This window comes from Hyperolius riggenbachi, chromosome 10 (assembly GCF_040937935.1).
Source record: "Hyperolius riggenbachi isolate aHypRig1 chromosome 10, aHypRig1.pri, whole genome shotgun sequence".
Classification (NCBI taxonomy): domain Eukaryota; kingdom Metazoa; phylum Chordata; class Amphibia; order Anura; family Hyperoliidae; genus Hyperolius; species Hyperolius riggenbachi.
In genome coordinates, this window is record NC_090655.1 from 49,310,120 (window position 1) to 49,323,544 (window position 13,425).

The window sequence follows — 13,425 nt, forward strand, 5'->3', positions numbered from 1 at the left end:
CACAGAACCTGAAGAACAACAGGGGGCTAGAAGAAGCCCCAGGTAAGTTAAACTGGCCACATTAGCTTTACTTTGGGAACCCTTTATATGTACTATGCTAGACAGAACTCAGAACAAAAGCCATATGTGAAGCTGGGGTATACATAAGCAATGTGTTGACCCTGAAGGGGGTGACCAATACTGCATGTGTATGACCCTTAAAGGGATCTAAGCACCTGTGTGGGGAGACTGGAGCTGCTTCCTAGACCCGTCTGTATACACTCTCTCCATCTCTCCAGGTAGACCCACAGCTGCACCAGTTTGAAGAGCCAGTGTCGCTCATTCAAGGCCGCCGTAAGATGTACTCACATCGAAGGATTACATCTCTTGGGATGTAATGTGGCAGTCTAGGACATGCGACACCATCACGGGAGTTTAAAAGGGGGGGGGGGGTTGGAGCAGGGGGAGGAAAATCAGCCCCTCCTTCACCTTTTAAGATCTGTCTGAAGCCAAAACTTTCCCACTCCTTTTGCTGCTGCACTATTTATATCCAGCTCCCCTACGGAGTAACAATTACCTGCTGAACTTGGAACATGGATTGCAATAAAATAACAAAAAAGGGTTTAGAAAATGTAAAATGAATATTTTCCTAAAATAGGCCTTGAATGAAAAGGGGTCATTTTAACATTTTTCCTGCATGTATTTCAAACAAACCCCCCCAATAAGCTTTTTCTAAAAAACAATCTAGCAGATTGCCTATTACAAACATCACATCAGCCATAAGCAATATAAACACAGAACATCTAGTTTGGGTAGTATAAAACATTATGTTCAATAAAAGGCCTACCTCTCATGACAATGTATGATATCCGGGCCTTACAAGGCTTTCCACTCCAGACCTGCAGTAGAGGGTCCTCAATTCAGTGCATCTCATTCTCTAAGTTATGTAATAATCTTCGTAGGTCCGTCTGAGAATAAAAATAGTATTTTAATGCTGACAGTAAAGTGTATAAGAGGGGATAAGAGGGTAAAGACCAATGGGGGGGGGGGGGGGGGGGGGGTGGTAAAAGCTTAGATAGTTAACGGGAGCACAATCTAGTGTGATATCTTAAGAAGATTGCGTAGTTTTGGGTACTCACACATTCTGGCAATTGCTGAAAGCCGAATTATTTCATTTCCTACTATCCATGACGGCCTGGAGGGGGAATAGTATTTAATACGGCCGGGACTTGTGCGGCAGCAGGATCAGCCATATACCGGCTGTATCCTGCGCCCAAGTCTCCTGCGCCGTTCTCTCTCGTACGCCATTCTTGCAACCAGTATGATCGCTTGTGGGAAGTAACCACCCTGACTTGGCCTTTAAAGTGCTAGTGCGGCTGCTTCTCCAAGAAAAAGGGAAATACTTTGACATTTAAGATTTCATGGTTTTAAAAATGTGACTCATCGATCGGGATGACAAGCAGCTTGTCACCAATTTCAGGTGCTGACAGCATCGCATAGGGGACACGGAGGCATGGCATAGAGCAGGCAACGTGTCTCCGTGTCCCATCTGCCCCCCCCAATGAACGGCAGCCATGTAAATATTTACCTTCCCAGCTCCAGCACAGTTGCGGCAGTAGAGCAGACCCGACTGGGATTGGATATTTCCGAGCGGAGAGCAACATCAGCGCCCCCACTGGATCCGGGGAAGAAATATTGCACAGCCTGACAAATTGTCGGTTGTGCATTGCGAGGGCCAAAGCGAGACCACAGTGGGACGAAGGAGGACGGCGGAAGCCCCGATAGGATCCAGAGACTTCCCCCTCTCAAGGTAAATACCCCCCAGGGACACTTTTTTTTGTTGAGTACCGAGTCTCTTAAAATTTTGAAATGTATCACCAGTGGCAACATCTTTAGTCCTGCCGGTGACCTCTGGAATGTTCGTTTACTGACAGTTCTATGCATAGCGGTAGATACTGTTTGCTTGGCAGTTGGAAAAAGCTGTTATTTCCCACAAAACAATGAAGTTTACAGACAGAAAACTCACAGGGCCATGGCCCTGACATCACTTTATGGGAGGGGTTTCACCACATTAGAAGCCATACAGATGTCCCTGATGATTTATTTGAGAAAAGGTAAAGATCTCTCATGGGAAAGGGGGTATCCGTACTGATTGGGATGAAGTTCAATCCTGTGTTAGGGCCCATTCACACCTGAGCGGGAATCGCGCGATTCCCGCTCATGGCAAACCGCTAGCATTGTAGCAAGTGGCAGTGTTCTCACTGCCGCGTTTGCGGTTAGCAATAACCGCAAATGTGCTGCATGCAGCGGTTTGCCGACGATTTGCGTTTCTCGATTGTGATTAGCGTGCGAAGCACGCTAATTGCGATCGCTCTAAAACCGCCGCAGTGTCCAGTGATTTTTCCGCATTAATCGCGGGAAAATCACTCCCGCAAAACATTCTAGGTGTGAACGGGCCCTTAAAGAACAAGCGACACCTATGCTAACCTAGAAATAAAAACACATATGTAAGTAGATAAATACTACTTCTACTTACATAACAAATGTGTTGTACTATCCATGTAATGATTCCTGTGAATTTTACAAAGGAAAAGCAGAAAATCCTATTCTAGGCAGTGGTCATCTTGCCAAGCTAATGCTGACATCATATCCTCCCTGACTCTTCCCCCCCCCCCCCCTCCTTTCTCTTGCTCATTGTGTATTCATTAACTGCCCTCCTCCCAGAGTCTTTTTTTTTTATTTACACATCCAATCACGGAGTCACCTCAGCCTTGCTTGTAAACACAAGTGATCAGCTAGGCAGGGAAATAAAAGGAAGAGGTGGAATATATTATAGATAAAAATAACTCCCAGCATTCAAAAGAACTCCCAGCATTCAACTTTTTGGCACTGTTTGGCACTAGAGCCAGTGTTCCTAAAGTATGTGATAACTCCAAACCATAACAGCAGAAAAAGTTTTGAATGCAGGATTAGCATCTTTATCACTTAATACACTCAGACCAGTTGTTGTTCAAATTTGATTTTTATGGTGACAATACCGCTTTAAAGTTCCCCTTTAATATATGCCTTAGCACTTTTGTTTATATTTACCCGAGGAAGTGCCTCCAGACCATGAAACACATTGTTTGCTCTTTTAAATAATTTGTCTACAGTGAAGGAAGGAGTTGGCTTACCTTCAAAGGAGACAACTGTTCGATATATTAGACAGTTTTTAATTACCTTACCAGTTTACTTGTGTCATCTCTTGCTATTTACAAATCAGTGATAAACAGACGGTGAACATTGCTGCTGTAGGTATATATACAGTATGTATCTGCCAGTGTGTTCTGCTCCTGGAATACGGTTATAGCAGACAGTTCTGTCTCTCCTATGCACACAATGCCCCCCTTGTTCCCGGGTCCTCACCAGCAGTCTGCCACTCTGCACATGGTAATCACAGGAACTATATTTAGAGGTCGTCACCAAGAGCTTCTCATAAAATGAGATCATAGCCTCTTAAAGGGAACCTAAACTGAGAGGGATATGGATGTTTCCTTCTAAACAATACCAGTTGCCTGGCAGTCCTGCAGATCTATTTGGCTGCAGTAGAGGCTGAATCACAGACCTGAAACAAGCATGCAGCTAATCCAGACTGACTTCAGTCGGAGCACCTGATCTGCATTGCTTGTTCAGGGGCTGTGGCTGAAAGCTTTAGAGACACAAGATAATCAGGGGAGTCAGGCAACTGGTATTATTTTAAAAGGAAAAATCCATATCCTTCTCAGTTTAGGTTCCCTTTAAAGGGAACCATAAACATTTAAATGAGAACTTGTCCCTGAAAATCACCCTGTACATATATGAATGATCCAAATTAGCAACATTTTCAGGCTCATGTATGAACACAATTCACTTTTTCGCCATACACTGATAGATTTGCAGTAGATTTGACCATCAGATAGATTTGTGTCAGATGCTTGTCAGGTCAAATCTGACCAGAATGTATCTGATGTGTGCCACACACTAGAAACAGATGTAGACAAATCTATTGAAAATCTATCTAAATGCATTACTGCACCATTAGATCCAATGCAACTCTATGAGCCATCGATCTACTGCCAGAAGCAGATCCAACTAGATTTTCCATCACTGACAGATATATCAAATCGTTCGAAATCGGCCGCAAATCGAACGATCGATTGCTATCAACCTGTGTATGGGCCCCTTAAGTCTTCTCCTAGGTGAGTTCACACCTTATCAATAGTATGCCTTTTTAAAATAACCTGAAATGAGAGGGATATGGAAGCTGCTATATTTATTTCCTGTTAAACAATACCAGTTGCCTGGCAGTCCTGCCAATCTGTTTGCCTGCAGTAAGGTCTGAATCAAACACCTGAATTAAGCATGCAGCTAATCTTGTCAGAAATTTGTCCGAAACACCTGAGCTGCATGCTTGTTCAGGCTCTATGGCTAAACGTGTTAGAGGCAGAGGATCAGCAGGACAGCCAGGCAATGTGGATTGTGTAAAAGGAAATAAACATGGCAGCCTCCATATCCCTCTCACTTCAGGTGTTTAAAGAACAAGCCACACCCATGCTAACCTGGAAACAAAAAAACTTATATATACATACATACATACACTAATTCCACTTACATAACAGTACAGATGTATTGCACTGTCCACGTTAGGATTCCTGTGAATTTTATAAAGGAAAAGTAGAGAATCCTATTCTAGACAGTTTCCATCTTTGTTACCTTTGAATGAAACTAATCCTGACATCATTTCCTCCCTCACTCTATTTTTCTCCTCTTGCTCATTGTGTATTCGTTACCCGCCCTCCTCCCAGAGTCTGCAGACACTCCCACTGAGGTCTATACTAGGAAGTGCACTGTCTTATGTCATTAGAGGAGGGGGAAATAAAGGTAAGAGGAGACATTTATTATAGCTAAAAAGACCCTCCAGCATGCTATTGTTTTGCCAGCCCATGGCAATTAAAGGGGCCTGTGCTCCTTAAGTATGTGATAACGCCAAACCATAACTGCAGACAAAGTTTTGAATGCAGGATTAGCATCTTTTGTAGCCCCTGCAATGGGGTACCTATTGCTCGTCCTTTCCCCGTTTACCTTCACAGAAAAGGTTGTTCAGCAGTGCGCCTGTAGGACTACTGTTCCCAGGATGTTTCCAGGTGACAATCATGGAAGGTATGTATGTAGTGTAATACTGTCTGACTCAATGATAGCAGCACTGGCAGATTACCTCACAGTGCAAAATTTAAAGGGACATCGGCTCAAACTCACAGATAGTCTACAGATGCACACAACACCTCAAAAAATGAGACAGGTGAGTAAGCCCCTCAGCCAGCGGCAAGGCCAATCACAATGAGGGGTCCCTACGCTAACAGCGGATACAATCTCATCCTACATATACAATCAGCTTATCTACGAATGGACGCCCTCGGCCCCTAACCTCGTGGGGTGCGGCCAGACATTTTAGGGGCAGTGATGGCTAATGTTGGCACTCCAGCTGTGACAAAACTACAAATCCCATCATGCCTCTGCCTCCCTGAGTTATGTTTAGAGCTGTCAGAGTATTGCAATGCCTCATGGGACTTGTAGTTCCAAAACAGCTGAAGTGCCAAGGTTAGCCATCACTGTTTTAGGGGCACCGTAAAACCGTTGCACATTTTGGACCACAAGAATACTGGGATGATGCTGAGCACTAGAAAGGTGGAACACGGGCTGGAAAAAAAAAAAAAGTATGGAAAGCCAGGACACCACTGGAGATGCTGTAACTTTTTGGCACACCTTATTTGTTGCAATAAGCCCTGCCCAGTTTGACACCCCCACTACTCCACATGCTGCATGGGCTACTAAGCTGACTTGGCTACCCAATCCAGGTTGTTTTCAGCTACGTACAAACCCTGGACTGAACTTGGCTGTGGCAACTGTTAAATGTCCTCTAAGCATGCTGGATCTTTAGGCCCGGTTCACATTAGCGTTCGCTATCAGGATTTTCCGGATCTGATCCTGACCGCATACTGTACAAACGGAACGTACGTTCCGCATAGCAATGTAAAGACTATGCGGACGTTCACACGTGTCCGTTCTGTACAGTACGGAGCCGGATCGGATCCGGACTCCGGACTCGTTTCCAACATGCGCTATTTTTTGGGTCCGGCTCTCCGGCCCACGCACCCGGACCGGAGCCGGACCTGAGCCTGACAGCACCATCAGGAACACAGAAACCAATGGGGAACGGAAGGCACAGAACACACTGCCTACAAAAACCTGACGTTCTACCCCACTTCCTATGCGTATCCAAGCGGCCATTTTGGATGGGGACACATGGGCCAAGCATGTCTGGAGTGGAGCAGCAGTGACAGACGTGCTGGAGCGGTTTGGCAGAATGTCGGAGGTGGAGGTGAGGCCTACAGCGGAGGAACCTGATTCTACAGGTGCACCAGGTGCACCTGCTGCTAACCCCAACATTTTTTTTTCTTAAATTTCGCTATTTTTTGCCCACGGATCCGGATGGCAGCCTGATGCATGCCTGATACAAACGGACCGGATCCGGATCGGAACTGTACGGTTCTGATCAGGATCAGGTCAGGATCCGATCAGGATCCGGTCCGTTTACTTGCCAAAACACAAGTGTGAACGGGGCCTTAGCGGTCCCCAATGCCCAAGCGACCCCAGACCGCATTGTTCTACCCACTCAACCCGGCTGCAGTAAGCTGCCCCTTCGCGCAGTGCTCCTTTTCCCTTCAAGCCCATCAATAGCAGCAGACACATCACTAGCCTAGAAGCTAGTGACACATCTGTACGGCGTCAGCTCTGCGCTGTCACCCAAGAGGTTGAGCCCTGTTCCCTGACGTACGACTTGCCTGGTATGTGCATAGGAGTCTTCAGACCATCCCCACATGGGATTTTCAAGGAAGCCAACACAATCCGTTTACCTTGCAGTGACTGCTTCTATTACGGACATTACATGGGGTTATTCATTGATGGCAGCACAGACAGGTTACCTTTCAATGTTTTCTACTATTACTGTTATAACAATAACATGGGGAAATTCAGTGATAGCAGAGAATACGGTTGACCTTACAGTGACTGCTGCTATTAATGACATACGGTTATTATAACATAGTGCTATACAATGATGGGATCATAGAACGTTTACCCTGCAGTGATTCCTCCTATTACTATTACAGAGGGATATTTACCTTTCTGTGACTGCGGTTATTACTGACATTATTACACCATGGGGCTATTCAGTGATGGCATCATAGACCGTTTACCTTGCAGTGATTGCTGCTATTACTGTTATTACAATGGCATGGGGAAATTCAGTGATAGCAGAGAATATGGTTTACCTTATAGTGACTGCTGCTATTTCTGACATAATTTTAACATGGGGCTATTAACTGATGGCATCTTAGACCGTTGACCATGCAGTGATGGTTGCCATTATTGACATCAATGTTACGGGGGCTATTCAGTGACGGTAGCACACAGTTTATTTTGTAGTGACATCTGCTCTTACTGACATAACAATTTCATGGGTTGAGTGCAGCTTCTCAGCCATAAGCACCATGGAAGTGCTTGGTAAAACCACGCATCACGTTTGACACAATGTGGGGTTACCCCATCTCATGTCCCGGTTCGGGATGGTAACCGCCATGCTCCTGGGGGAGGGGGTGTTAGCAAGCACCTTGCCAGTAGAGGGGAGCAGCTGACATGTGCCACTGCCTTCAGCTCAAGTCTGTACACTGTAGTTCTATGAAGCAAGCCTCTTTCACACTATTATGGCAGAAGCATTTGCATAAATGTACCTCCCCCATCTATGGCATATATAAGCAGGATTTCTAGGTAAAAACACATCCTGCATTGCATTTTAAAAACACAAATGTTCTGCCTTGTATAGGGCAGGGCTCTCCCCTTTTCATTTCTTAGAATTTGCTTCATCAAATCACTAGTCCTGTAGCCCGCTTCATAACGGGACCTAGGGAACTCCATGCCTGCATGCACCCACGCCCACCTGCATGCATGGCAACGACCATGGCTCAGCACCTGCGCACTCACTGCCTGACACAGATGCAGCCCATTGATGCAGATCACAGGGCTTTTATTAGGTAGGATAATGTATGTACTGTGACATTTACCTTGTCTACCAACTCTATATTATGTACCAGTGTCAGGATTTTTATGTACCCATGTTTTCTCTGTACTGCACCACAGGAGGAGTGCATATGTTACGGCTGGGGGTAATTTGGGCGCAGGGAAAAGATGAAAGAGGGCTCTTCCTATGCTGGGTAATCTCCGGGAATATAACAAACATAATACCTACTGCAACTGAATTATGGCAATTTTGTACTCAATTCCGCCTATGCTGGCAGCCAATTCAGATTCAGACGCAGCACTGAGCGGGCGCTCAGAACATGACTCGCCACAGAAGATGATGGCTCTATAGCAATAGATAATAAATGCTATACAGGTAGACCCGACTTAAAAACGACCCACCGATACTAATGGACAAAAAAAAAATGTGAAACTTGATTCTATGGGAAAATGTTACATTATTTCTTCAAAAAGAAAAAATTCACAGAAAAATGTTTTTTGAACTGGTAAAATGACATTTTACTGTGGTACACTGAGGGCACAGGGGGACAGAAGTGACGTGTGTGAGTGTGTGTTGGGGGCGGCAGAGGTGCCACAGAGGGGTACACTGAAGTCAAGGGGGAACAGAGGTGAAAGAAAGGGGAAACAAAAGAGCACGCTGGGGTCACATGAATTCTATGGCAAATCACATGCATATGCAATTGCCAGATATGCGCTTAAAAAGATGTGAGGGATAGTGACATTACTAAAGTGCTGCAGAAGATGTCAGTACTATGTAATAACACAATAGTAATAATGGGGTGCATGCAATAAACTGTGTTAAGCAGCATTACATGTGTAAAGCCTCACTGCATGATGTGTAGAGCGTAGCATTGCATGTCATGTATTGCATTCTGCTCTACTCATCGTGTGGTAAGACTCGTAATTCTGCTTAATGCACTTTATAGCATATACCCCAATGTGTGCAAACATAAAACAACCCTAAGAAATAGATGAAAGCTGCACCTTGCACTGACTGCCCAGCTCACTAGGATGGGCACTGACTCTCTGAGCAGAGCTCTCACATCTGCTGGTGGTTGGTTCAGGACATGTACTACTTCTGCAGCGGAGGTGAGCTGTGATTGGCCAGCGCTTGTCTCTCCAGGCTGCAGTGAGTCAGGCAGGAATCTGCTCCCCCTTCCTCAGTCTCCATCCTCTCCTTCCTCCTCCTCCTCTCTGCAGTTGCTGTGTGTTGCCTGCGGTTATTGAGCAGGAATGTTCCCCCCACTGGCAGGACGTCACAGCTGATGTGTCCTCTCCTCTCCCAGCCCTTCTCCTCATTTTTCCTGCCCTCTCCTGCTCTCCGTCATTCTACATCCCCTGGCTTGTGACTCCTGCGTCCCTCTGTCCTCCTAGCACAGATGATGTGACTTCTTCTCTGCTGCCTCCTCCTCCGGCTGGTCCTCCCCTATTCTCCCTCCTCTCTGCAGTGCTATGAACAATCCAGCCATGAATCCTCTATTAACTCCAAACCTCCTGCTTCTCTCATCAGACCCCCCACTACAGACTGGTGACAGCCCTCCGTCCCCAGGACAGTCATCTTTACTCTTGGGGACCCCTTATCCTCAGACTGGGGGAGCGTCAGCTTTACGGAATGACTTCGGGTCCAACATCAGCGTCCTGAAGACCCTCAACCTTCGCTTCAGGTGCTTCTTGGCCAAGGTGCATGAGTTGGAACGGAGGAACCGATCTTTGGAGAGGGCCTTGGAGAGACTGCAAGGAGCAGGGCCCATTACCAAGGATCAAGCAGTGCAAACGGGCTTTGTGGGGCCCATATTGCCCCCACCGTTACTGGGGCTCACCCGTCCCACTCCCAATCCCCCTCCTCAGCCATGGGTCTATGGGCCAAGGAGGTTCATGACCCGCACTGATATAGGGTCTGTCAGTACTGGAAGTGGAGCCTACTGGGGCCAATCTGATGGAGTCGGAGTTCAAATCGATACCATCACCCCGGAGATCAGGGCCCTGTACAACGTCCTAGGAAAAGTAAAGAGGGAAAGAGACGCCTACAAGCAGAGGTGAGACCCTGTGATGCCTGTAAAACTAACCGACTGCATGCAAAGGCCCACCAATAATAATTCATTGTTCATTCACTAAACTGGAATCTGATTGGTTGCTTTGCTGCAACACTTTGCTCTGTGTAGTGCATTTACCTAATGTATGTATTATACATGTAGGTGTGAACTAATAGGCTCGACAGGACTTGACAGAGTGTCTGCTGCTGAATGAACTTATCACCTGCATTTACGGATATATAACTAGTTTTAAAGCAGACTTAAATTCAGAACTTCCTTTCTGTTCTAAAAGATACTCAACAGCATAGTAACCTTTAAAGAAAAACATTTCTCTGTTACAGCTTACACAAATCCTGCAATAAATCTGCAGTGTGTCTACTTCCTGCTTTCATGGAAGCAGACTTAGGGTTAATATCCAGTGTTTACAAATTAGCAGCTCTGTAGTGGCAGAGGTGATTCCTGAGCTGACGGCTGAGGGATTAAATTACACAGGTGATTAGTCACAGGTAAAAGGGAATTAGACAGGCTAAACTCTCTAAAAACATACAGGGTGCATTTCTCTGTGTTTTCCTTATGTCTTGTGCAAGAGTTCAGGTCAACTTTAACATGCAGAACCTGTATAGGTATATTAAACTATTCCTAAAGACTACTACATGGTGATATGCAAAGTGTAGCGACCAATAAGTACTCTGATTACTACAGTCAGCTCGGTAATCATGCTTTCTAGTTGGTTGGTGGCCATTACTGCAATACTTTAAAGCTGAGATCAAACAGTCATGACAGCCTGTCAAGATGCATCTGTCACTGAAGCCATGTCTTCTCCAGCTGCTGGCCACTGCTCTTGGCTCTGCTGTACTAAGGAAGGACTCAAAACCAGGGCAAAGAACATACCTTTCAGTTTATTCAAAAATCCCTAAAAAGTGACAAACAGAATACTACCTAATTAGCATTAAAGAGAACCCATATAGTGAACTGTATAAGGGTTGTACTGAATTGAGGCTAAGGGCTGAAAAATATCTCTAGCCATTAATCTGCTAACTTGCTGTGACTTATGTACAGTATATAATTATGCTACCTTGTTTGTGATGCACTTTGTGTTCACTATTGTACTTTACTTTTCACCCCTGACAAAGCCCCCATGATGGAGGTGAAACATGGAGGTTTTTTTGGTTGAGGGGCCTAATTATCTAGTATGGGGAAATGAAAGGTTTGGCTTCAGTTTAGTACAACCCGTATACAATTCTGTATAGGGTTTCTCTTTCATGCTCGTTAGGTAGTACTCCATTTGTCACTATGGAGAGGATTCACACCACTTACTAAGTTTTTATCCTTACTGTAATGCCTGGTACATACCATGCGATTTCCCGATGGACAGATCAAATTGATTACTTTCAGCAGGTCCGATCTGATTTCCGATCGTTTTTTCAAAGACTTCTATACAGAGTCGATAAAAAAAAAAAAAAAAAAGGATTGGAAATCAGATAGAAAATAATTAGTTTGAGGGGAAATTGCATGGTGTGTAACAGGCATTAGGATCGCTAAGGCATGAAATGAACAAATAAGGAGATATAACTCGTGGTCTATCTCTCGTTATTTGACTTAAAGGACAACTGTAAAGAGAGGGATATGGCAGATACCATATTAATTTCCTTTTAAGCAATACCAGTTGCCTGGCTGTCCTGCTGATCCTCTGCCTCTAATACTTTCAGCCATAAACCCTGAACAAGCATGCAGCCCATCAGAGGTTTCTGCCATTGTGACAAGATTAGCCGCATGCTTGTTTCTGGTGTTATTCAGACCCTACTGCAGACAAATAGATCACCAAGGCTACCAGGCAACTGGTATTATTTAGGAGGAAACAACTATGGCAGCCTCCATATTCTTCTCACTTCAGTTGTCTTTTAACTCATAATTTAGTTAGATAAGAGAGATAAATCATAAGTTAAGTAATTTATGGAGAGATAAATTGTGAGTAAATAAGTAAGGTGAGATAATTCAACAGAAGCTTTGTGAATCAGCCCCTATATTTGTTGTATGTCCCAGTCTGCATTTTCAGCGATTTCTGAATAAACGTTGTATTTTTGCCCTATCCTCAGAGGTTTAAATCAGTGTTTTTGGGTCCTGTGGATTACTATGATGCTTAGGTAAAGTGATCAGTGACAGCCAATCGAAATCCATTCTGAAGCTGAGCAATTTACAGCAGTAAGCAGAAAAATTTGTAGTTTCCGATTTGTTTTCTGACGTTACTACACATCAGTCAGTCTTGGACCACACTCACTTTAGGAGGAACTGTAACCAAAGATTGAACTTCATCCCAATCAGTAGCGTATATCCCTTTCCCCATGAGAAAGCTTTACATTTTCTCCCTCTGTGCATATGTATATTTATTTAAAAAAAAAAAAAAAACCTTTTAGCCTATCGCATTGTTAGGGGGAGTGGCTATAAAGGACACACGTGTGGTCCCTCCCTGAGGCTAAAATATATAGCCTATCAGAACAGTCACACAGCTGCGGTTGAAAATTCCTACATAGCTTGACACTGTGCGACCCATCTTGCCTCTCCAGTAGATGTATGACTGGATAGTGGCTAATGACCCTACAGGCAGACCTGGACATACAGAAACTGGGCCTTATTCACTAGAATGACGGACTTGTCATTAGTCTGTTACCGATAGCAACCTAGATTCCAGCTTCCATTCTTCTACTCTAAATATAGAGGGAATTAATTGACTACTTGCTATACAAAACAGAAGTTTGCCTTTCTTAAAACAGAAGGTATTTGCGAGAAGTCAGGTTCGACTGAGCATATGATGTCTCCCACAATGCATCACTGCTGAATAGGCAATGGGTAAGAGACACAAATAAACAAGGCCCACTCTCTGTTGATTGCAGCAATGAGGTGACAAAGTGGCCAATCAAAAATGTTCCCTTCCTTCTCTTCAGTAGAGTGAAGTTACCCCACTTTAGTTACTGGCTTGTCATGTCTCCTAGTGGATGTTGTGTGGTCTGATCACCGCCAGGGTATAATGCAGCCTTTCTTAACCTTTCTACCCTGGAGGAACCCTGCAAATAACTTTTGGATCTCAAACGATCCCCTGCAAACAATGTTTTGATCTCGAGGAACCCCTGCATTTATTTTGCAGGAGGCATGGTTTTTAAAAGTATGTGTGGCTGTTTATTTCACTAGCCCCATTACACTGCCACTCATTATACTGTCTCCTGAGCCCTCAATTTAGTGCTTCTTATTACAGTACCACCTATTATAGTGAGCTCCATTATACATCCCCATGATGGGGGAA

The 13,425-nt window shown here is 44.7% G+C and overlaps 1 protein-coding gene and 1 long non-coding RNA gene across 3 annotated transcripts in view; one reads left to right on the forward strand and one right to left on the reverse strand.

Annotated features, from left to right (window-relative positions):
• The window catches only part of LOC137537321 (uncharacterized), a 106,365-nt gene that overhangs the window by 18,531 nt on the left and 74,409 nt on the right, over positions 1-13,425 (reverse strand). For both annotated transcript variants that reach the window (XR_011024591.1, XR_011024590.1), the window contains one exon: positions 827-947. This is a non-coding gene — a long non-coding RNA (uncharacterized lncRNA). The remainder of the gene's footprint in view (positions 1-826; positions 948-13,425) is intronic.
• Positions 9,389-13,425, forward strand: part of IFFO1 (intermediate filament family orphan 1) — a 41,683-nt gene continuing 37,646 nt past the window's right edge. The window contains exon 1 of the mRNA XM_068258256.1: positions 9,389-10,130. Within this exon, the coding sequence (XP_068114357.1) occupies positions 9,547-10,130 (584 nt within the window). The 5' untranslated portion in view covers positions 9,389-9,546. The remainder of the gene's footprint in view (positions 10,131-13,425) is intronic.